Here is a 26,115-nt window from a genome sequence, read left to right as displayed (position 1 = left end):
TATTATACAAACCAAAGGGCATGCATAATATATGGGCTACAGATGCCAGAAATAATTCTTGTCTCTTCTATGTTTGTTGCAAAGATATCTAAGTATGATAATAATTTAAATATCTTTCTAAATAATAACATGCTATTGTATTGTTTCTCTCTCTCTCTCTCTCTCTCTCTCTATATATATATATATATATATGTGTGTGTGTGTGTGTGTGTGTGTGTGTGTGTGTTTATGTGTGTGTGTGTATGTATGTAACTAGTAACGAGCTACTTGAGTAGTTTTTTCATTGGATACTTTTTTACTCTTACTCAAGTAACTATTAAGATTATTACTTTCACTTTTACTTTGAGTAAATATTTCTATTACTTGAGTACAGTTTTTGGATACTCTACCCACCTCATACTCAGAACCAGCATTATCTTCTTAAACAATTTGAGCTACAGTAGCTCGTCTATTGGATCGGACCACTCACCATGTGCATCACTGAGCCTTGGCCGCCCATGACCCTGTCCCAGATCACCACTGTTCCTTCCTTGGACCACTTTTGATAGATACTGTCCACTGCAGACCGGGAACAGACAGTCAAACTCACTCAAATCCGTACACTTGCCCATTTTTCCTGCTTCTAACACATTCAACTTTGAGGACAAAATGTTCACTTGCTGCCTAATATATTCCCCCCACTAACAGGTGCTGTGATGAAGAGATAATCAGAGTTGTTCACTTCACTTGTCAGTGGTCATAATGTTATGCCTGATCAGTGTAAATGTTGTTACTGTCACTTTTGGTCAGTTTAGTGTGTCCTTCCTTTTAGAATAAAGGTATTAATTTTACAAAAAATTACTGGCCCCAAACTTTTGAACAATACGGTACTGTATGCAGGTAGGTGACATGGAAATTCTTCGTTTTTAATCGTGATTAATCGCACACCCTTAATCGCGATTAATCGCACAATTAACGTGAAATTAAGCATACACCATTTATCTTGTTTAACGTGTCCATTTTGCTATCATTTTATTCATCTTGTCTCCGTGAATACAGTAATAAATGATGGTAACTTTAACCACATTCAACAGTACATTAGCAACATGCTAACAAAACATTTAGAAAGACAATTTACAAATATCACTAAAAATATCATGTTATCAATTATCATGTCAGTTATTATTGCTCCATCTGCCATTTTTCACTATTGTTCTTGCTTGCTTACCTAGTCTGATGATTCACTGTATGTCATTTCCATGTACTGAACTTGTTATTCAACTATGCCAATGTAAATTCAATTTTTGAATCTAGGGCATCTTTAAGTTACAAAAGCTGTTCAGTCAAGAGTGATTTCTTCGTCTTTTGTCTTTTGATTAACATTAAACACAAAGCAGTCCCTTTAAGACATAATTCAAAGATCCAGTACACTGATACTGATACACATGCGTTGTCTGTCTCGTTTTTCTCTTATGACATAACCTACTATGTTTGTTAGGATACTCGCTAAGATGGGCATATTGACATAATTTTTGTGTGAATTTGTCCGTTTAGGTGCAAGACTAGAAAGAGAATTTGTGCAAGAGTATTTGCGCACTGTGACGCGGCTCTCCATGAACGCGCTTCGGATGAGCACGCACACAAATCTCCTCAAAGAGTGCGCAAGCTCTCTTTCGCATCTTACGGATGAATGTTTAAATTGTCATGGTTTAAATGAGTTTGGTTTAAACAAAGATAGCAACGTGAGATGTTCAGGTCTCACCTGCGCTCGCGCGCTGTCAACACCCGGGTGATGACGGTGTAAATGACTGGGAATAGAGCTTTCGGTACATCATTGAACATTTGTTAACAGTGACTGTTTTGTCCATGTTCTTTTGATCATCACTGTTGTAATGTATTGGGAAATATGAGAATGCACATCCATCTACTGAAACATACATTAGCCGAATCCGTCTGTCTGTTTTGCACGTTGTTTTCAACAAACCCTATTATAAACGTGTCATCAGATTTGGGATGAACCGCGGTGCAAGCGCGTGCCGAACCGTGGGTGGAGAACCGAACGGTTCCATCCCTAACAGCAACATACACACGTTCCGTTCAGACAGGAACAGCGCGAGGCGGGAGGGCTCGTGCTCTTCAGTTACAATGGCAGAATAAGACAGAGTTTGTGTTTTAAATCAAATGTCTATATATATAAACAGAGAGAAAAACCTTGAGAAAACCTTGTAAGATAATAAACCAAATAATAATAATGTATTTTAAAAGTTTATTTTTCACAAAAATGCTGATGATTTTGTAGTGTGAAATGCATCTAAAATGTACATTTTTTCATCATACATTCATATAAAATGTAATCTAAAATCTTGACAATGAAAATGAAAAAGTTATTGTCCATTATATTTATCAACAGCGCCGTCACTAAGAATTCTGGGCCCTGTGACTGTATGATGACCCATTCCCAGAAATTAACCGGATAGGGGGGAGGTAGTGTTATATCCATAGATCTTCATCAGAGCTGAATGGGTTCTTGCAATCTCCATTAAGCTTCATAAACCAATATTTGATTCCCCCCCACCCCACCCCACACACACTGCAAGATTATGATTAAGCAAATACGTTCCAGCAGTTCAAATCAAATCTTGATCATATTTCATAAATATGTGGAGTCTGACTAATTAATAAGGCAACATGGACTTCATCTAGTCCAGCTGCTTCCACACACACGTCTGGTTTACTATCCTTGTGGGGACTCAAGGTCCTAGATTACATCCATAGACGTAATGGTTTTTATACTGTACAAACTGTATATTCTATTCCCTTACATTAACAAAAACTAAACCTAACCATCACATAAAACTTTCTGCATTTTTAAATAATAATAAAAAAAAAAAAAACTCATTCTGTATGATTTATAAGCTTGTTTCCTCATGGGGACCTCAATTTAGGTCCCCACGGTGACACGAGTCCCCATGAGTCTGTGTGCATTCAGGTTGAACTCCCCATTGTGATGGAAAAACATGTATACACACACACGCACACACATATTCATACAAAGCTGGACATCAGAGAGGAACCAAAAGAAAGTTTAGTGCCAATCAAACAGTAATCAGGCTGAAAAATTGACATCTACATATGCAGTGCAGGAAATAAGAGAGACCTTAACAGAGGCAGAGGGATAGAGGAGAGGGTGTAGAGGTGAGAGAATACCAGAGGGAAAATATGGAGAGACAGAAAGAGACAGATGGAAGGAGGAGGAAAAGGAAAGAAGAAGTGAAGCACAGATGGAGAGAGATGAGAAAGGAGGAAGAGGGAAATGGAGAGATGAAGGGGTTATTTTTCACTGTCTGTTTTTGGACTGTATTTATTACACTTCAACCTGTGTTATCTCTCACATACAAACACTCATCTTCTCCCTCCCTCTCTCTCATTTATTTCTCTCTGTCTCTCCTTTTGGCTTTCTTCGTCAGTCTTTTGCCGTATTCATCTGTTTATCTGTAATCTTTCGCTTTTGTCTCTTTCAGCAGCCGTCTTCTCTGCTCTCTGTCGACTATGTGAGGAGGGTGTAAACGATGTTGCTTTAAATATAGGCTGTGTGCTTTCTACACCCTCACACTTTTGTGTGTGTGAGCGAGAGACACCTAGAGAAAGGCAGAGAAAGAGAGAGCGAGATGCGATGGAGAATGACACTGTCTGGGTGTTTTTAAATCAACCGTGCGTGTTTGTGTGTATCTGTGTGAATACTCTAAGGCAGTGCTTCTCATCTGCTGGGTCGTGACCCAAAAATGGGTCGCAGGGCAGGAGGAACAATGCTTAATGTGCTATCCATATGATCGTGCATAAATAAATAGGCTTATCTGCTTCACAGAGGAAGGAGTAAATGCTTTCCATGTCTTTTGTTGTAGACATCAAAAGCAGTTTGTCCAGCAAACTCTACTTTATTTTGTAGAAGATTAAACAAGGTAATTGTAAATACGACCCAGACAACATTAAATATGAGTTCACTTGCATTGAGGAAAAACATGGTTTGAGCCGAAATGCAAAAACGCTTTTTAAAAAGAATCATTAATCGAATAGAACCAATATGAATTCAAAATGAATCATTCTCAGTTCACAAATCAGTTCAATTCAAAATAGTTTTTGAATTTAATTGAAAACCTACAAGTCATGCATTGAATCAATTCACTGTACCCAATGATTCACACCCTTCTTGCTAATGCCAAGAGCATTAAAAACGGCATGAAACGGAAATTGCAATCATATTTTCTTCTCTGATGTGACATATATCCAATGGCTTCTTGAACGAGACAAAAATGGATTTGGACATGTTTTTCTATCAGGAATTGATTGGATTGTTGTTGTTTGTGATCTCATGTGAATGACAGGTTGCTGGATTGTTGTCAGGCCTTCATGCCGGTGCTCGTCATCAAAGAGTGGCTGTTGCAAGGGGAGGCGAAGTTAATGTAGTGTTTAGCTACAGGGCTCTTGCTTTTTAAGCTCGGTTTTGTCAGACTGTTCACCAGTCCTTATGAACTTACTACTCTGAAATGTCCGGTAAAATCCATGCTTGCAAAGGTTCTGCATCATCCTCTTGTACGTAAACCCTCTCAGGGTCTGAATCGGGCTTGAATTGGTATAGCAAAATTGATGCCGTTGTTAATATTTACAGCTGAGCAGATGAAACTCGCGGTTATGGTAAGGGGCGTGACATTTCCGGAACACACTCTAAGCGGGTTACCAATCCCAACATACTGGGTCGGCTAACCAATCAGAGCACATTTCGTATTTCAGAAGGAGGGGCTTCATCGAAACAGGAGCTAAATGGAGAGTTTGAGACAGACTGGGAAAAGAGGTGCTGCAATAAATTAAAATATGTGAAAAATAATGCGTTTTTTGAACAATCAAGCACAAAACCTATTCTTGTACACCCCAAAAACAAAATCAAGTCCCAGACAACAATATTGTGTCGGCCCAGATCCGGCCCACATCAGGTCTGCGTGTATTCCACATGTACCAGATGTGGGCCACACTATGTTGCTGTCTGTGGAAATCATAAAAAGACATAATAGGACCACTTTAGGGTTTCAACACTGGTTTTCAGGACTGCCACTGCAACTGAAACTCCTCCATACCTCTATAAAAAGTATGCTCCCTCCCACCAGCTACAGTCACTGAACGAGTGACACCTTGTATTTTCTCAACAACAAGGCAAAAACTCTTCACCCTATCACTCTTCACTTTTTACCCTATCTGTTCCTCTTTGGTGAAATCATCTCCACCCTACCTGCTGAGAACATTGTATCTTTCAAGAAGCAGCAATAGACACACCTCTTCCGTAAGCACTTAACCAACCCGCATCCTTAAACCAATACACACACACACACACACACACACACATTTGTTTCACTATATTAGTGAGGACATTGCATACACTTCCATTAATTTTTTCATGAGGTTAATGATATTTTCTATCACCTAACCCAACCCCTACCACTAAACCTACCAATCAAAAAACATGTGCAAAATACTAGATTTAAATAAATTGAAAGAAATTTATAAGCCTTTTTCCCATACAAAGCACTTATATTTCTTCTCTGCATTTCTCCTCTTCTCTAGCTTGCTTCATAATGCACTTGTCTAATAAACATGGCAAATATATATATATTGCGAAAATATTGGCTCTTTGACTGATTGCTTTTGTTCCTCTTTTGTAAGTCGCTTTAGATAAAAGCATCTGCTAAATGCATACATTTAAATGTTGTTAAAAACATTTTTAAAGACATTTTTTGTTAACTCTTTGACACTTGTTGCATCAGTACTTGTATGACCCATGTTTTATTTGTGGAAAAATAATTTGTCTGTTGGTTTGTTTGTTTGTTTGTTTTTGACCATCTATTAAGAAAGTGTGTGGGGGTCCAACGTTGTTTTGAAAACCAATGACTTGGACAAAAGCAGCTGAAAAGTTAATCAAAAATGTCTTATTTTGTGTTCCAGGCAGGTTTGAAACATGAGGATGAGTAAATAATGGCAGAAGTAAACTTTTCCATGAATTTTACTGTGTATGTTGTCTAAACTAAAGTGTCAGTGACATATATTTGTGTAGTGTGTTCCAATCATGCACATATGAGACAGTAACGCCCTGCACCCTTCAGAGTACACAGTTTAAGTGCTCTGCCCTTTGGAGTGAGTAGGACATAGTGGTGTTCTCTTTGAAATTGAATTCGCCCAGATTCTCTCTCTCCCTGTTTCCACTTCACTCCATCCACTCAGTGATTAGAGTCGAGTCAGTGTCCTGACATAACCAGTTAAATGGATCAGATGCCATTTTGAGAGTCTCTGTAAGTGCCCCCTGCAGCAGTTGTCCACTGCACAGAGAGCGTGTATGTGACCCACTAATCGCTTATTAACTGCTAACACCGCTCTAATTGGTTGCCGATAAGTAGCCTGCACCGTGTGCGCTAAAGCTAAAGGCTAATTTTAGCCTATTATCTGTTGGCATAGGTTCATTGGGTTTAGAGAGCTAACTCTAATTCTACCACTGTGTCGGTTTTGAACGCACATGAGGTTTTAACATTCACGCACATACATAGCCAGATGTTCTGTGATGTAGATGCTGAGACTTAGTCTTTTCTCATCCCTTCTGCTCTAGCTCTATTTTTAAAAGCAGTGTCTCGTTAAAGCCTTTTAGGCTAATCAGGCTGAGTTCGGCCCAGCTTCACACTCGCCTAGCACACCTGCGTTTGTCCCACATATTTGCCCATGGAAAATCGGCATTTGGCCTGCAACTGAGTAGGTTAATCCCAGCTCTAGTGAAACATCAGGCTAGAATTAAGCCAGCGTTTACCCTGAATCAATCCAAGATTGAGATCGACCAAAGAAGTATCATAAGGCCAGTGTGAAATTAGAATATGGCCAAGATTAAACCAGCATTCAGCCAATGTTAGCCTTGCAATTAGCAATATTTGCCCCGTTATTCAGCCAGCATATGCCCAACATTCAGCCAAGTTTTGCTTCCTGTTTAATCTATTTGAGTCCATAGCTTGGCCAGCGTCAAGCCAGCATTTGCCCAGCATTCACTAAACATTAATGCTCCATTCAAGCTGCCATTAGCCAAACATTCAGACAGCTCTTCGCCCAGAGTTGATCCAGCAGCGGTCAGCATTAAAAAGGTCATCGATTATAACCTAAGTGGTAATTATTGGGTAAAGTGGAGCATGGGCCGCCCAGGGCGGAATTATCATACAGCTAGACTCACATTGGCATTAGATCTGGCCTTTATACTCGCACTCATACAGACACATTTGAGTAAAGTTATCTGTTAGATGCCTGAAGGGCTTTACATGTGTTAGCCTCAAACCCCAATCCCTACAAACACTAAGCAACCAAATTTTTTTTTTTTTTTTTTCAGGAAATGTGAGTGGTACCTACATGTACAAATCTTATTATTATGATGTGATGCAAGAATATTCTCACTGGTTGCTGTGCAGTTACTAGAATGTTCTGGGGGGTTGCCAGGGTGTTACTACGCAGCTGTTATGGTATTTTGGGTGGCAGCTAGGGTTTTCCTGGTCCTCTTAAAGGATATCTCTATGATATTCTGGTCCTAAAATATAACCAAGATTTGTCCCTTCTTAAATCTAAGGGCTTTTCAATATAAGAACCACAATTTAGATCACTGAATTTATAATAACAAAGATTGGCTATTAGCACAAATTTTGAAGTACCATTCATGCCCATATCATAAATGGTGCAGGATAAGTTAGATGTTGAAATGTAATATATATATATATATATATATATATATTTATTTTTTTTATTTATTTTTTTTAAACCCTGCATATATGCATACTGTATATGAGAAAATATCAGATATGAGCCTCAGTAAACATGGCTAATTACATATATTTTTTCTTAAGATATGTTGTTTAACTTCAGAATCTTGGAGTCCTCAGTCAACGTTTTAATTATTATCATACCTTTTCAGATTCCTTCCTATCTCTTTTCATGCAAATCGCAGTCTTCAGTTTTCTTTTCTCTGGCGATCCCCGCAGCGCGAGGTGCAGGCAACTTTAACGATGCCATTTTCTTTACTTTTTTTTTTTCTTTTTTCTTTTTTTTAGCAAGAAATACACAGCACTGCACTCAAAGATCATGATGATGGGGACGAAGCATCTAATTTTCACCTTAGTCTCACTCTCATTTTCTGTCTCTCTCGGTCTCTAACTATATCTCATTTTATGCTGCCATCTTGGTTTTCTCTCTTTTTTGACTCTAATAACTTCTCATATATCTCTGTCTTGTTGCCCAGATGAAGACCCCTTCCAGCCAGTGACCCAAGATGAGACGGTAGCAGTGGGCGGGGTGGTGACCCTGACCTGCAGTGTAAAGGAAAACGATAACTCCTCCCTCCAGTGGTCCAACACAGCCCAGCAGACTTTGTACTTTGGAGAGAAGAGAGGTGAGCACCAACTATTTTATAAGGAAAATAATGATTCTTGTGTTCTTCCAAACCTGTATGACTTTCTCTCTTCAGTGAAGCACAAAAGCAAATGTTTTGCACAATGTCCTGACTGCTGTTTTCCATATAATAAAAGTGAATAGGGACCAAAGATGACAAAAAAGTACTACAAAAGTGGTCCATATGATTTAGGCTATATATTTTAAGTCTTTGGAAGCAAACAGATGGGTGAAAATGGGCGCAATAAAAATTATTTGAATATTGAATATCTTCCTGTTTGCCATAACATTCAGATCTCATTCACATTACTTTATTTATTCAAATTTTATTGTTCTAGAAAACTTTCATTCGGTCTGGCTGCATATATGTTTAGTATTCATTTCACAATCCAGTCAATTCCTGACTAGTAAAATTAAATCTCTTTGTACATTTTTTAGTCATTGAGTATTTTTAAATTTATGTATTTATTAAGTAGAATATCCTATTTCCCACTAAAAGTGTCAAATTACAGATAAAACTGGTTGTAAACGGCAATTCACATTGACTTTAACAAACGGATATTTCATGACCTCTCTTTTACTCAATCGCTTTTAAGACTCTGGTCTGTGATTGCAATTACTCGCCATTTTGGTCTGAACAGGAAATTGATTTTCGTTGGACTCTTCCTTAGAGATTTCCACAGAGTTCTTACTCCCCCAACACTGAACACAAAAAGAACACGTGAGACACCTTCCTAAAACATTAATATCACCCCAAAAACAAACAGGTGGCTCTGTGATAACGAAATGCGAGGTGATGGAGAGAGAAAGACAGAGAGAGAATAGAGGGGTGACCTGATTAAAGAGGAGAACAAAAGAAGGCGACAAGAGAGCACCATGAAAAAGCAGAAATAGAAAACAGTCTATTGAACGAGAAGGAAGGAGGGAGCGTTAAAAGGAGGGAGAAGTGAAAAATACAGTCACAGTGGTAGACTTAAAATCATCTCGTTTTCACAAAAAATATCTAAAACTATATAAATTTACCTTTTAAAATTATTTTTTATAAAAATTAGAATATACATTGAAGCAAAATTATGCAAGTTAATAAGAGTTTCCAAATTCCAATGAAGTTTATTTTTCTTACCCTATTGCTTATACCCTAAGTATAAATCCAACTAAATTTAGTGTGGTTTTTGCTTAAAACAAGAAAAACAATTTTGGGTAAGAAAAACAAATCTCATTATATCAAAAACATTATCAATTTTGCTTCTCAATTGAATTTATCTTAACTGAAGGATGTTTAGATTAAAGGAAGACAAAAATACTGATTAAGAAAAAGATTGTATTGCACTGTAGAAAAGAGAGAGAGTACAGTAGAAGGAGAACAGAAGACACAGACATACGCGCAAGTGTGAAGAGATGAACAGATTAGTTTGGAGGAACGATGGATGGGTGGATGAGCGAAGAGAGATAAAGGGTGGAATGACAAAGGAGGAGTGTGTGCATGAAAGAGCAGGATGGAGGACAGAGGAACGTCAGCTGATGAAGACAAATTAAGTGCCCTTCACTTACTGATAAACCATGAAGCGCGCACACACGCGTTTACTGTAAATCTGCGTTAGACGCAGGTTCTCCTTTTGTTCAAAGGTGAAGTGTGTAATTTCTGCACCATTAGCAAAAATAATAACTTCTCAAACAGGTTTTCTCGATCATTGCCAGCCTGTTTGATCAGACCAACTTTCTCATCCTACAGAAAGCTTGATCTGTGTAGTCTAAGATGAGTCATCAATATTTTTGCTCCATTTTCCCACAAGAGAACTTTTTATATTTAAAAGTGTTCATTTGTTAAAAGTGAACTTGTAGGATTGCATTAGCATAAAGATTACTTTAAATCTTACTTTACTTTTTATTTTATTTTTAACCCTTATGTTGTGTTTGGGTCATTTTGACCTAGAGAGGATTTTCTTTTTCCTGAAAATGCTAGTTAATCTTATCACATTGGATTAAAACTTACACACCTTAGGTATAACTAGTTCCCCAAAATCTTTTGAGAATTTTTGTCATTTTTTCCTCCCACATTGTTACACTTGTGGTGTTCCCTGTCAAAAATGGCTGGCCTACAAAAAATTGCTTATAAATTTCTCATTACTCTATATTATCACCAAATATTGAATTCAATCTTTTTGTCAACTTGTTTACTTTCAATTAGCACAGGTATTTCTTGTATTTCTTTTTGGATCTTATTGATCGTAGGCCTCACTGATCTGAGCTTATATTGTTAAAAAATGACCACCCATTGAAAATGAATGGGGGAGATTGAAAATAAGACAAACATTTACGGCCCTATTTTAACGATCTAAACGCAAAGTGTAAAGCGCACGGCGCAGGTGCACTCAGGGCGTGTCCAAATCCACTTTTGCTATTTTAACAACGGAAAAACGGTCCGTGCGCCGGGGCGCATTTTTGAAATGGGTTGTCCCTATTCTCTTAATGAGTAATGGGCGTAATGTTCAATAAACCAATCAGAGTGTCATCTCCCATTCCCTTTAAAAGCGAGATGCGCTCGTGCCATGGCGGATTGCTATTTACATGGCGGAATTTGTTGGCGACGAAACCGCGAAGAAACCGATCTGCTCGTTCGCGAAGTTAAACGTTTAGTTAGAAGTTAAACAAAGTTACATTTTTATATTTACGTAGCCTACACAATAATATTCTTTTACACTGTAATCCTTTTGTTTTTAATATTTGGCATGTTTGTGTGATGTGCATCCCTGTGTGTAATAAGCAAAGTCAATGCGCACTGTGGACGCGCCCAGAGGCGCAGTTTCTACCAACGCGCTCTAACAAAAAAATATTGCGCCATTGACTTTAGACTTTAGACCAGGTTTGAGTTGGTCTATGGCGCAGTCTGTTTTCAGCTCCTTAAAATAGCAATGCGCCGGCAATGCGCCTGAACACACCTCTTTTTTAGACCAGCACGCCCATGGGCACAATAACTGGCGCTAGTGCATTTACTAATTTAAGGACGTGGCGCTGAACGGGAAAACGCGAACGCCGTCGGATGCAAACTAGCAAACACACTTGCGCTGCGCCTTGCGTCGCATTGCGCCGGGTGTATTATAGGGCCCTTAGTGTTCAGGAGCATGTTCATCATGTTCAAATATTTATGTGTGCTTGCAAAGATAAAGGCCTCGGACCTGTGTGTACGTGGATACAATTGCAAACTCGCACTACCACGCACACACACACACACACACACACACACACACACACACACACACACACACACACACACACACACACACACACACACACACACACACACACACACAGGTTTGTTTTGCTATCAAAGTGAGGACATTCCATAGGCATAATGGTTTTTATACTGTACAAACTGTACATTCTATTCCCCTACACTACCCTGTCCCTAAACCTAACCATCACAGGAAACATTCTGCATTTTTACATTTTTAATAAAACATTGTTTAGTATGTTTTTAAAGCTATTTTACATATGAAGACTCATGAATTGTCCTCATATTTCATGTTTACCCATGTCATTATACAAATTTGTGTCCTCATAAATCACAAAAACGCACACACACACACACACACACACACACACACACGTACACAAACAATTTTGAGTATTACAGGCTTTACTTTTTCACAGAGATGAACCTTATCCTCAGATCAATGAGGCCTACGATCAATCAGTTTCAAAAATAAATACAAAACCTGTCCTAATTGAAAGAAATACGTTTTGGGAAGAGCTTCTTCACTAACCCTAAAATTTACATAAACTCTGCGCCCCGAGAACACGCAACAAAGGGGGGCAAGGCCATGTTGGGCTGCTTTAGAGAAGAGGAAGAGTTGTTGTAGTAGAGTGTTGTTACCATGTTGTCATTTTACGCCTGACTGCTTCACAAACGAGGGTCAATTCAACAGTGGATTTGCACAAAAGATCTTCTTCCTGAGTCTCTCCATCAGTGTCTGACTCTGGTTTGAACAATGTAAGGCTGAACACCGTTATTGACAATAATCATTTTGGCTACGTGAGATTCTCCAGCTTTGTTGTTGTTGAGCAACCGAAGTGCGAGCCGTTAAAGCTCCGCCCTCTTCTGGAAAGTGACAGACAGCAGCAGCTCATTTGCACACTCAAATAGGGGCAAATTTGACAAGCTATAGTAAATGATCTGTGGGGTATTTTGATTAAAAACCTGTCCTAATTGAGAGAAAACTATTTAGCAAAAAGATTGAATCCAGTATTTGCTGATAATATAGCACAAAAGGTGTTAGAGGGTTTTCAACACAACACAAGGGTTAACTGCAAATTAGGATTTTTCTCTTTGAAATAAAATTGTTTTATGTACTCTGTAGGAATACTTTAACTTTTAAAAATGTTCAAGTCCAAAAAGACATTCAAAATCATGATTCTGACATCACAACATGACACATATAAATATTTATTCAATATTCAGCCACTTGGCTTACTCTGATGAACAACTAGCCAATCAGAACAGAGCAATATAGAATTCCTAAATGTACAACTTGTTTGTTTCCTAGGCTTGGTTGCACACAATCTAATCTGAGGACTGACTGTCTGCACTGTCATTTTGCTCGGTGAAATCTGTGTAGTCAATATCCAGTGTATCTACATGGGTTGCTATAGTAATAATGTCAGCATCAGCATGATGCCAAGAGACTTTCTCATATAACAACTGAGAGTAGCTGTCAGTAGAAAGAGAGCACAGAAAACTGGAAACTTTGCCTGTACGCATGTCTGTCATCTCGCTGTGGTGCTGAACTCACAAGATCTGTATAAGAACAGAGGCATTTTATGCATTCATGCATACAGTATACTGTGTCCAAAACTGCTGACTCGTTCACTATTCACTACATAGTGAATGTCTCATGGTTCGCTAGATGAGGAAAGAGTAAGCGAAAATGAGTGTATTCAGATCAGACAATATTGCACACGCAGTATGATACTGACATACATATCTCATTCTGAATAATGAACAAAAAAATGAAAATTTCGTTTTCGAAATCTGATCTAACCTTTCAGACTAAGACATATACTAAAAAATATTTTTATAAATGAACTTCTAACTCATATGAATGTAGTGTGGCTCAGGATTGTACATATAAGATTGTTGAAAAAAATGTAACAAGTTCAAGTCTGATAAAGGAGAAAACGGAAGAGTTGGGAGATGGTAGAAAGCAATCACATAAATCTAAATCGCATTGGTTTTGGTGCCAGACACCTTGACTAACGTTATCAGCGTATGAATAAAATGCTAAAAATTCTAGTATATGGCACCTATGAAGTGTATGTTGCTCTTATCTGCTCTGTCTTTTTCAGCACTGAGAGATAACCGTATCCAGTTGGTAAAGTCCACGGCTACAGAGCTGATAATCACCATCGCGGACGTTCAGCTGTCAGATGATGGAGAGTACACCTGTTCCATTTTCACCATGCCTGTACGGACCGCACGAGCTACAGTTACTGTACTTGGTATGTATGTGTGTGTGTGTGTGTGTGCACTTTCAGTCAGGGTTGTATGAATCAGTAGAATTCTTCTTGTATTTCACTGAAAGTCTGAGACTATCATGGGTGTCTTTAGTGTGAAAAAATATCTGTTTGTTTAATGGCCAATGGCCTTTGAATTAATTTATTTTTGTCCCATCTGAAAGCATGGCTTTGCTATTAGATGATTCTGAGAGCTCTCAAAGTGATCTTAGCCACAAATGGCCAATCATTTAAATGGTGACGCAACTGACACCATTAGAAAATTAAAACATCGCTGTCATTCAAACACAGACCCATCTATCTATCTATCTATCTATCTATCTATCTATCTATCTATCTATCTATCTATCTATCTATCTATCTATCTATCTATCTATCTATCTATCTATCTATCTATCTATCTATCTATCTATCTATCTATCTATCTATCTATCTATCTATCTATCTATCTATCTATCTATCTATCTATCTATCTATCTATCTATCTATCTATCTATCTATCTGTCTGTCTGTCTGTCTGTCTGTCTGTTTGTCTGTCTATCTTGAGACATACATCAGTAGTGGTAATTTAGAGGTCAGTAAGTGTGTCAGATGTCAATTCAATAACTGCAGTAACTGGCAGGTTCAGTGAGTTCATATAGTAAAAGATTTGTCAGCATGATTAAAACCGATAAATCATGAGTCTTGAGTCTTTTTGAAAGATTCATGAAAATAAGAGTCATTTGTTCATAAATCAGAATACACTGTTTTTTTGCATGTAGCCCATAAGACAACTCAATATTTTTTTACCCATAATGTTGAAGGCTTGATCAATTTTTTATTCATGTTCAATTCAGATTGAAAGGTCACACTGTGTAGACACACGAGTAGTAGATGTTTGATATTTGCTAGCAACTGATTTTGTGAGCCAAGTTGCAAACCCAAATCATTAAATATCCAGATATATATGTTGTGATTGATAACTGACATCTGTGCTTCACCTCTTTTGAAAAGCACCAGCCACTCCTGGTAAGCATGTTTGATGTAACCAGGCCCACACGGAACCTGCACACCTGGGGGGGGGGGGGATCTGCATAATTGATTTCAATATGGTAAAATGTGTTAAACAGAGCTGAGAATACTGTACTCTTTTTGGCAGCTAAGAACATTATAAAATTTGCCAAGTTTTTATATAAAAGAACATGCAGTGGAAGGGGGTGTGAATGATGGACATTTGAATTCTGTAGAAATCTACAGAGCAGATTCCATTTGGTGCAAATTCCATGCAGGCCTAATAACAAGTAGTTAGTTGTTGTTGATAGTGAGCCGGTACTTAGGAAAAAGAACTGTTTTCATTTTATTTACATTTTATCTAGCCAGAATTTAGCCCCTTATGTAGCTAGAATGTAGCCCCTTATTTCCTTTTCCTTCCACCTGAACATGTTATGTTTTTCATTTTACATCTCTGTTTCTCTCTTACAGGTGTTCCAGGTAAGCCGGTGATAACAGGTTTTGAAGATGCTGTTCAGGAGGGTGGCAAGGTTACTCTCACCTGCACGAGTTCAGGCAGCAAACCTCCTGCTAAACTACACTGGTACCGTGATGAAGAGGAGCTACCGGGTACAAACAAGCACAAACACACTCACAATCAGGTCATAAATCCACTTTGAACCCAAGTGGTTGCTGTTCAGTAATTACAGTGTTTATTTTGTGTTCATGTGTGTGTAGGGCGTCCTGATGTTGTGGAGTCCAACCTTGACGAACCAACCTACACAGTAACCAGTGAGCTCACCCTCACTGTCACAAGGAATGATAACAACGCTCTGATCGCCTGTGCGGTGGATCACCCCTCCATCGCCAATGGAGACAAGAAGACAGAACAGCCACTCAGCGTCTTGTGTAAGACACACGTACAAAAGCCAGAAAGCGTATTTCACACTGCTGTTGTGTAGAGCTGAACGGTATGACGCTATACTACTGTGTGATTTTAGAAATGTCAACCAGCAGATGTTCTGCTATAAAGTTTATACCACAGATGACATTCAGTATCAGTAGGGTTGGGTACCGAACTCTGTACTTTTAAGGGCACCGACCGAATTACGTCGGTATTACTGAGTATGGATTAAAATTAAATCAATCAGTGCCAAATTTGGTACCTGTGTGCGAGAGGTACGTTAGAGAAAGAGAGAGAGACCATGTGACGTCACCCCTGCAACTTGTTTAAACACAACACGCATGCCGATTGCTAACCGTTATGTGAGGTGTGGTTACAGTTCACAAAACTAGATGCAGACTGAGGCAACGCTGTTTGCAATATGTCCATAAAAAACTTGAGACGCTCTTACTAAAGTCCGTATATGATCTATGATCCGAGTTGTGAGCGTTGTTAATCTCATCGTGGTGTTCTGTGCAGAAACTGCTCTCATGCGCGTTCCGCATGTTGTCATATTTTTCATTCGTCTGGCTATCACCAGACCATTGTTCAATTTAAAATTGAACATTGGTCTATACTTTTCTACTGCACAAGAGGCATGATCAACGAGCATTATTCACGCAATTGGATAGTCCTTCAACCAATCAGATCAACGATCCGGTCGACGTACTTTGCAGAGCGACGCAAAAATTCCAGACAGGTTTATTTTGTGTTGGTTTGTAGCATTGATCAGCGGTTTGCAGAAGCAGCAATGGCATCGAGCGATTTTTGCAGGTTGTGCAAAAAAAAAAACAACATAAAAGTGAGTGGTATTTACACCCACTCGAGCGATTTGTTTGCTAAACTAAAGAAGTCGTTCAGCATCGTCGAGAGGTTAAAAGCAATTGGACTGACGGTCGTGCTTGCCGTCGCTTCTCTATCGTCATCATGTTATACCCGCCAATAGCGAGCAAGGTGGATAAGCCAGTCTGTGATTGGTTGCCGCAAAAGGGTAAGCAGTAGAAATGAATGTACGGAGTTGCTGGGCGAAATCAAATCGCCAGCAGATCAGGCTGGGTTTACCCAGTCTAATTTTCCATGTGCTGTTAGTCAAACTCCAGCTCTGACAGCATCGTGGGGAAAAAAATTAAACAACACCAGTTTTGTGTTATTGTGCTGAGAAAACACACTCATGGCACATGTGTCCAAATGCAACACTGAACTGCAGAGGTGAAGAACTGTGTGTGAAACAGTCTTTGTCACATTTGAATTCTCTGCTGTAATGCGATCTCTGCGCACACATACAGTTTATTTTGTCTAGTTTGTAAAATTACTAAATAAATAAAAAAAAAAATGTGAAATTGAGAGGTTTGGACTTATTTTTTCACTGAAATAACACTTTTTGTTGTTATACAGAGTGAAGTACCGAAAAAAGGTACCGTTGGGTACCGGAACCGAATTTCAGGTACTGATTAAAATGTGAATGGTACCCAACCCTATCAGACAGGTGCTTTCAGCGTAGAGAGCTTGGAGCATTTGTGTTTTGATTTGTGTTTACAATGGCTTTAAACTTCAAATCATGTTTCCTCATTGCTGACATTGACATTGTATTCACAGAAATACATTTGATCAGTTCATGCATTCCCTGCAAATCAAACCCATGACCTTGGCATTGCTGGCACCAACTATTTGTTTGAGCCTCAGCAGGAATGTTATAATATATCACTGTTTTTTGTTGTTGTTGTTGTTGTTGTTGTTGTTTTTTTTTTTTTTATGGTTTTAACACAAGTGCTAAAAAAATCTGAAACAGCTGTTTTGGTGTTGATGTCTGAATAATCTGCTCTTTTCGTTTGCGTGCATTAAGTTCTAAATAAAAGGACAAAAATAAAAGTGCCTTGCATTTCTAAAGTATTTAATTCACTGGATTATTAAAAAATATACATCATAATATAATAATTTATATTTCGAAATATATATAAATTTATATCAATAAATATCAATAATTCGAATTTTTTTTATTCTGTTTATAAAACTGAATTTACCTCATAGATTCTGTGATTATAATATTAGCCATAATATGACATAAGAATTTGCTCACCTAATAGATTAACATGAAGAGAAAAGCACTGCAAAATATAGATAAACAAAAATGTGTGTTTGTGTTTTTTCTCAGTTTCTCCCAGCGTGTCAATTCAGCCTGAGAGTGACCTGCCCAGAGAAGGAGAGAAGTTTTACCTGCAGTGTGTGGGGAACGGAAATCCAGAGTAAGACACACACACACACACACACACACACGCACTCTCTCTCTCATTTCCATCCTTGACATTCATGTTTTATGTATGAAGCTAAAAATGGTCAGCCTATTGATCTCCTTTCTCTCTTTTACGCACACACACACACAAACACACAGAGTTCTGTTTGACAGTATTACAGAGATATTTGCCTTGATGTTACATGAGATACAGAGAGAGGGATCAGAGACATCCTTACATAGGGTTGTCTTAAACACAGACCCTCTATGATCTCAGTGAGTTCAACAACTCTCGTTCGGTAGCTAAAGGACAGAACATTATTACCTCAGATATATTTATTACATTTTTAGCTACTTAAGCCTGGTTATATCACAAATATTTCTCCCTGGAAATTGAAGTTAATGTAATTGAATATCACCCTCTACTGGTGCAGGATCGCATTACAGCTCATTATGGCTCCTGACATCCATTAGTACCACACTGAGAGCTATTCAACCCCTTTTAGACATCCCAGAGTGTCTTTCTGTCGCATTTTCTCATTTGATTTTAGTCTCTATCTCTTCCTTACTGGAATGGGAGCACAAATAGGGGGTTGTATCTGAAGAAGATACTTGTAGTATCAGAGGTGACATCTACAGGGTCCATAATGATCTTTTGATCTTTTTGCTGCACAGATGCACACACGCACACACACACAGGTTTGTTTTGCTATCAAAGTGAGGACATTTCATAGGCGTAATGGTTTTTATACTGTACAAGATATACATTCTATCCCCCTACACTACCCTATCCCTAAATCTTCCCATCACAGGAAACTGTCTGCATTTTTACATTTTTAATAAACCATTGTTTAGTATGTTTTAAAGCTATTTTAAATATGACTCATGAAATGTCCTTGTATTTCATGTATACATCATAATACCAGTGTAATACTCATGTCATTACACAAATTTGTGTCCTCATAAATCACAAAAATGAGCACACGCACACACACACACACACACACACACAATGGATGTACATGTTTTATGGGGACAAAACACAACACACAGGGACAAAATGATTTTTATACTGTACAAACTATATATTTTATTGTGTAACCCTAAACCTACCCTTCACAGAAAACATTCTGCATTTTTACATTTTCAAAAAACATCATTCTGCATGATTTATAAGCCCTTTTCCTCATGGAGACCAAAAAATGTCCCCACAAGGTCAAAAATTACTGGTATTATTATCTTTGTTGGGACATTTGATCCCCACAACACAACATTACCAGGACCACTCATGCAAAAATATATAGATAGTTCAGTCATGAAACTCTAGATGGCACAGGCTGATGGGTCCTTAACGCAAGCTGATGATAATTACAGCATTAACTACTTGGCACAAGCTGATTGGTCCATGTCACTTCTGCAGCCAATGAGCTTGTTGCTCACACATTTAAATGGCTGGTTCCATTTACTATCGCAGTTTGCGTGCTTCAGAGTTCCTCTCCACCTTCCCCAGCTCCACCTGTATAGATCTGCTATGGGTTATTGATATATGCTATTTGTGCAGCAGCACTATGTCTTACTCGCAGCAGTATACCGGCATATGTTTTGGCAGTAGCAAGTTCCTGTACTTGCTCTGCAGCAGCAATAATCTTCAACAACAGCAATAATCTACAGCAGCAGCAATTCAGCAGCAGCATAGCCGATCTATTCCGCCAAGACCAAATATATTAACATTGTCATATCCATTACCATGCTAACAATCTTCCGAGAGTTGTCATGATATATATATGTATATATATGTATATATATGTAATACACACTATATTGCCAAACGTATTAGGACACCCCTCCAAATCATTGAATTCAAGTGTTCCAATCACTTCCTTGGCCACAGATGTATAAAATCAAGCACGTAGACATGCAGACTGCTTCTACAAACATTTGTGAAAGAATGGGTTGCTCTCAGGAGCTCAGTGAATTCAAGCGTCGTACCGTGATAGGTTGCCACCTGTGCAATAAGTCTATTCTTGAAATTTCCTCACTACTATATATATTCCACGGTCAACTGTTAGTGGTATCATAACAAAGTGGAAACAGTTGGGAACAACAGCAACTCAGCCACAAAGTGGTAGACCATGTAAAATCACAGAGCAGGGTCAGCTCATGGAGACGTGTTCTCTGAAATTAAGAATCACGCTACTCTGTCTGGCAATCCTATGGATGAGTCTGGGTTTGGCAGTTGCCAGGAGAACAGTGCTTGCTTGACTGCATTGTGCCAAGTGTAAAGTTTGGTGGTGGGGGGATTATGGTGTGGGGGTTGTTTTTCAGGGGTTGGGCTTGGCCCCTTAGTTCCAGTGAAAGGAACTCTTAATGCTTCAGCATACCAAGACATTTTGGACAATTTCATGCTCCTAACTTTGTGGGAACAGTTTGGGGATGGCCCCTTCCTGTTCCAACATGACTGCGCACCAGTGCACAAAGCAATGTCCATAAAGACATGGATGAGTGAGTTTGGTGTGGAGGAATTTGAGTCCTGACTTCAACCCGATAGAACACCTTTGGGATGAATTAGAGCAGAGACTGTGAGCCAGGCCTTCTCGCCAATATCAGTGCCTGACCTCACAAATGCGCTTCTAGAAGAGTGGTCAAAAATTTCCATAAACAAACTCCTGAACCTTGTGGAAAGTCTTCCCAGAATAGTTGAGACTGTTATAGCTGCGAAGGATGGGCCAACTCCATATTAAACCCTACGGATTAAGAATGGGATGTCATTAAAGTTCATGTGCACGTAAAGGCAGACGTCCCAAAACTTTTGGCAATATAGTATATATACTGTGTGTGTATATATATATATATATATATATATATATATATATATATATATATATATATATATATATATATATATATATATACTACAAAAACATTTGGGATTTTTTAAAAGAAATTAAGGGTCAGATTTACAAACAGCTTGCTTCAGCACAAACCTTCTTTTGGCATTAAAAAACTACTGTCAGGATTTACTAAAGACATGCTTTTTTAGCACTGAAAAGGCGTGGACAGGGTTATTTTTGCAGCTGACCTTATTGCATATGCAGGAATTTCCCTTTCAATGTACTGGTATTTGTGCCATTATTTACTGGCCCAAAAAAGCATGTCTTAACAGACACTAATTTGCGCTGCTCGAAGTAGATTGCATTGGTCATTATGGAAATGATCCAGCTGTGTCTGTGTTCTTTCATTTGCATGTCGTCAGTAGATCGCACACAGTGCTCTCACGCTAATTTGCCCTGTTTAGTAAATCTAGCCCTAATGCTTTTATTCAGCAAGGATGAATTATATTGATCAAAAGTGACAGTTAAGACATTTACAATGTTACAAAGAATTTCAATTTCAAATAAATGCTGTTTTTTTAACTTTCTATTGATCAGTGAATTCTGAAAAAAAAGTATCATGGTTTCTACAAAAATATATTAAGCAGCGCAACTGTTTTCAATACTAATAATAAGAAATGTTTCTTAAGCACCAAATCAGCATATTAGAATGATTTGAAGGATCATGTGACACCGAAGTATGGAGTAATGATGCTAAAAATTCAGCTTTGTACGGAGCCCTGTACATGACATGCAAGAAAAAAAAATTAAATTGTGCGCACGATTTACTATTTCATTCCCTCGATTTATAAATCATGTGCATGATTTATAAATCGAGGGAACGAAATAGTAAATCGTGTGCACGTTTTAGTTAATCGAGGGAACGAAACAGTAAATTGTGCGCACGATTTAGCCTTTTTTTCCTGGATGTCATGTCCAGGGCTCCGTAGCTTTGCCAGCAGAAGACTAATTTACATTTTAAATGTATCAAAATAGAAAACAGTTATTTTAAATGCTAAAGAATTTCACAATATCACTGTTTTCAATGTATTTCAGAACAAATTAATGCATTTAAAAAATCTTTTTGCCCTCAAACTCACGTGTATGTGTCATATCATATATTATCCAGTTTCAGTGTGAAACCGCTACCTCTCATACAACATCTCTTGCTTGTTTTGCTGCCTTACTGTATTGTAACATATCTCATGACAGAGCTAGAGAAAGAGTAGACTAAAATATCAGTTTAGTCATAACAACACCATTCTATCAACATCAATAAAAATTATATTATTTGATTTAGTCATGCACTCAAATAATGATTCGCCTGTGTCCTCACCGTAATTCTCTAAATCCCTGTAACACACACAGACACGCTGATTTGGACTCAGAGAAAAAAAAGCCACAGTTAGTTTGGCATATGAGGGGATTTTAGAGGTGAAGCGTGTAATTTTTTGATGCTAAAATACTTTCTTTTATCCCAGCAGTAGGTTGACTTCCACAGGAAATGTGAACATTGTGGCTGTGTGGCCCAATCAAAACATTTCTCTCTTCATTTGAATACCAGACCAGCACAACACAGCAACACTGGCTCAACAAATGGTGGGACTTTGGGGCGGGGCTATCTGTTTGGTTAACCAATGGAAAACAGGGCGAGTATTCAGGAAACTTGTTTGAACACAAACATTGGCCCTGTCCCAAATCCCACTACGCTTGTAGCAGTCCACCCAGAAATTCACTTTTAATCCTGATTGAGCTAAACGATAGCTGGCCGTTGACTTTTCTGTTTGTGTCAAATGGGTGGGTCACAACACTGGTGGTTTGGCTACATGGTTTTCTTTCCCTTCTGATTAACTCGAGCCTGGTTCATTTCACTTGACATGTGACTGAGCTTCGCTGTATTTGGGACTCTCTCCAGTGCATCCCTCTGTGCTCCTCAGCTCGTTTGATAGTGCGCCAAATTGCAAAACCCTTCAATCTGCTCAATTAAACGACTCTTTCTGCTTTTCTTTTGATGTGAAATTTCAAAACGCTGTATATGTGGTCTGATTTGTAATGTAATCTCTCTCTCTCTTACCCTCTCTATCTCAGACCGACTACATTTGTGTGGCAGAGGAAAGAAGGAGGGCTCCCCCCGCTGGCGAAGGAGGATGGTGCGTTCCTGCGCTTCGAATCACTCAACAAGTCGGATAATGGTGTTTATGAGTGCCAGGCTGATAACGGGATCGGTGTCGGGGATGTATCGCACACTCTCCTGGTCCAAGGTAATTAACGAGAGAGGCGAACAACAAGGAGGGGGGACTGGAATGAAGAGGTGTTTTCGTCATCATTTATTTCTTCTGCTGTTTTATGTTTACGTTCACGTCTCTTTTTTCTGAATTTTACTTTCCTTTCTTTTGTTTCTCTTTTTTCATGATGCTCTTTATTTCCTCCATTTTTCCTCTCATTCATCATCCCTTTCTCCATCCATCATTTTCTGTTGTCATGTTTTTCTTCTTTTTTTCCTTCTTCTTCCAAGACCAGGGAGATTCAGACCTCCTTATCCCCACCTTTACTTTCCCTTCCTCCTCTGTTTCTCCCACATCTCCTCCTCAAACCTCCCTTTCACCCTCTACTGAAGGCGAAACTCTTCCTCCTCCTTCCTCTTCGTCGTCTTCCACTACCATCCCCACATCCACTCTTTCCATCTCCTCGACTCTCCTTCCTTCTACTTCTGCTCCTCCCACTCTCCCTCCTTCTCCTGAAGTTCCCACCACCTCTCTTTCCAATGCTCTCTTCCCAGATCTCACTCTTCCATCTTCCTCCGTTCCTGCTCGTACCCCTTCCTCACCTCCCTCACCCCCGTCCTCCCCCCCTGCCACTCCATCATCTGTTCCTCGGCTGAATGGAGTGTACACCTTTACAGGTAATCCATTGTGCACACACACAAACCTAACCATTTATTAACATTCCACTGCAGTGTCACTGATCATTTACCGGTTTCTCTGTGTGTGTGTGTGTGTGTGTGTGTGTGTGGGAAGGGATATGGATGAGCATGATTACCTGAACGCTCTGAGAAGAGACAGCAATGATCGATCATGACAACACAATAAAGGCCTTGACTTTTAAACTTCAAAACATTTTACACCAATCAAAATGTATACACAGATGAGATAAAATGGGCTATTTTTCCCATATATCTAATATAATAATAATATTTAATATAATTAAAATAATTACTGTTTTTAAAATAATTACTATAATTAAAACACTATTGTTCAAATGTTTGGGGTCAGTAAATAACAAAGTCTGTAATAAATTGATCAAAAGTGACAGTGAAGAGGTTTACATTTTCTATTTATTAAAACAATCCTGAAAAAAATGGATCGCAGGTTAGTTAGTAACACCGAGTTAGTTCACCGAAAGATTTTAATTTTGTCATTAATTACTCACCCTCATGTCGTTCCACACCCATAAGACCTTCGTTCATCTTCGGAAAACAAATTAAGATATTTTTGATCAAATCCAATGGCTCAGTGAGGCCTCCATTCCCAGCAAGTCCTTCAAATCCCCAGAAAGGAACTAAAAAAAGACATATTTAATTAATTCATGTGACTACAGTGGTTCAACCTTAATGTTATGAAGTGACGAGAATGCTTTTTGTGTGCCAAAAAAACAAAACAAAAAACACTGCTTTATGAAGCTTCGATGCTTTACAAATCTTTTGTTTCAAATCAGTGGTTCGTGCACTGCTAAAGTCACGTGAACCATTGAAATTTCAATACACTTATAAGACAACGAAGCCTCCTGTACTGAAATTAAAAAAATCTAACTTTGGCAGTTTAAGATCCGAACCACTCTCCGAACCACTGATTCGAAAACAAAAAATTCGGAACGCTTCAAAGCTTCATTAATTAGTGTTTTGAAATCGCCCATCACTAGATATTGTTGAATAAAGTCGTTATTTTGTTTTTTTGGTACACAAAAGTATTCTCGTCACTTCATAACAATAAGATTGAACCACTGTAGACACATGAACTGTTTTAAATATGTCTTTAGTACCATTCTGGGCATTTATTAAAAAAAACACTAAATTAATGTGCTGCTGGGAATGAAGGCCTCACTGAGCCAACGGATTTTATAAAAAATATCTTAATTTGTGTTCTGAAGATGAACGAAGGTCTTACGGGTGTGGAACGACATGAGGGTGAGTAATAAATGACTGAATTTTCATTTTTGGGTGAACTAACCCTTTAAGCAGCACAACTGTTTTCAGCTTGATAATAGTAAGAAATGTTTCTTGAGCACCAAATCATCATATTAGAATGATTTCTGAAGGATCATGTGACACTGAAGACTGGAGTAATGATGCTGAAAATTCAGCCTTGCATCACAGGAATAAATTCTGTTTTTAAAATATATTCAAATAGAAAACAGTTGTTTTGAATTGTAATTCTATTTCACAATATTACTGTATTTACTGTATTTTTGATCAAATAAATGCAGCCTTAGTGAGCAGAGACTTCTTTAAAAAAACATTAAAAAAATCTTACCGACCCCAAACTTTTTTTTCTGCTAACATTGTATATAAAATGGTTATCACTTAATGACCTCATTTTGAGTGTGTCCAATTAAAGGGGTAGTTCACCCAAAAATGAAACTTTTTTTCATTTACTTACCCTCATATTGATTTAAACCAATATGACTTATTTCTTTCATGGAACAGAAAATGCTAATGTTTTGGTGAATATAATAAATGTGAATGAGAACTCTGCATGTCAAGCTTCATTAATGAAAAAAACACAATGAAAGTAGCATAAAAAGTATGTCATAAAACCATTAATCATTATTTATTGAAAATACAATGGAGCCTTTTTTCAGTTCCATTTGTGAATGAATCATTCTTTTGAGTTTAATTATTTAATGAATCATTTGATTTAGTTTACCAAACATTTCTAAATGATTTATTCATGATTTGGACTGATTCGGTTCTTAAGTTATGTTCATTGACTCTGGTTGTAATGGGAATATTATTAGTAGGTAACTAGTAGTAGGCACAAACATTTTGTATCACTTTTTCTGTGTTTTTCAAAAGCTTGACATCCCCAGCTCTCATTTACATACAGGATATTCTCCATGTGTGTTTTATTGCTCCATAGAAAAAAGTCGTACAGGTTTAGAAC

The 26,115-nt window shown here is 38.2% G+C and overlaps 1 protein-coding gene across 2 annotated transcripts in view; it reads left to right on the top strand.

The window, feature by feature from the left end:
• cadm3 (cell adhesion molecule 3) overlaps positions 1-26,115 on the top strand; it is a 78,781-nt gene that overhangs the window by 35,748 nt on the left and 16,918 nt on the right. For both annotated transcript variants that reach the window (XM_067362830.1, XM_067362829.1), the window contains exons 3-8: positions 8,285-8,434; positions 13,777-13,929; positions 15,406-15,543; positions 15,652-15,822; positions 18,009-18,099; positions 23,045-23,217. In XM_067362830.1, coding sequence (XP_067218931.1) covers positions 8,285-8,434; positions 13,777-13,929; positions 15,406-15,543; positions 15,652-15,822; positions 18,009-18,099; positions 23,045-23,217 — 876 coding nt within the window. The remainder of the gene's footprint in view (positions 1-8,284; positions 8,435-13,776; positions 13,930-15,405; positions 15,544-15,651; positions 15,823-18,008; positions 18,100-23,044; positions 23,218-26,115) is intronic.

Source organism: Chanodichthys erythropterus, chromosome 16 (genome assembly GCF_024489055.1).
Source record: "Chanodichthys erythropterus isolate Z2021 chromosome 16, ASM2448905v1, whole genome shotgun sequence".
In the NCBI taxonomy this organism is placed as follows: Eukaryota; Metazoa; Chordata; class Actinopteri; order Cypriniformes; family Xenocyprididae; genus Chanodichthys; species Chanodichthys erythropterus.
Note: the sequence above shows the minus strand (reverse complement) of the source record. Positions and strands in the feature narration are given on the sequence as shown.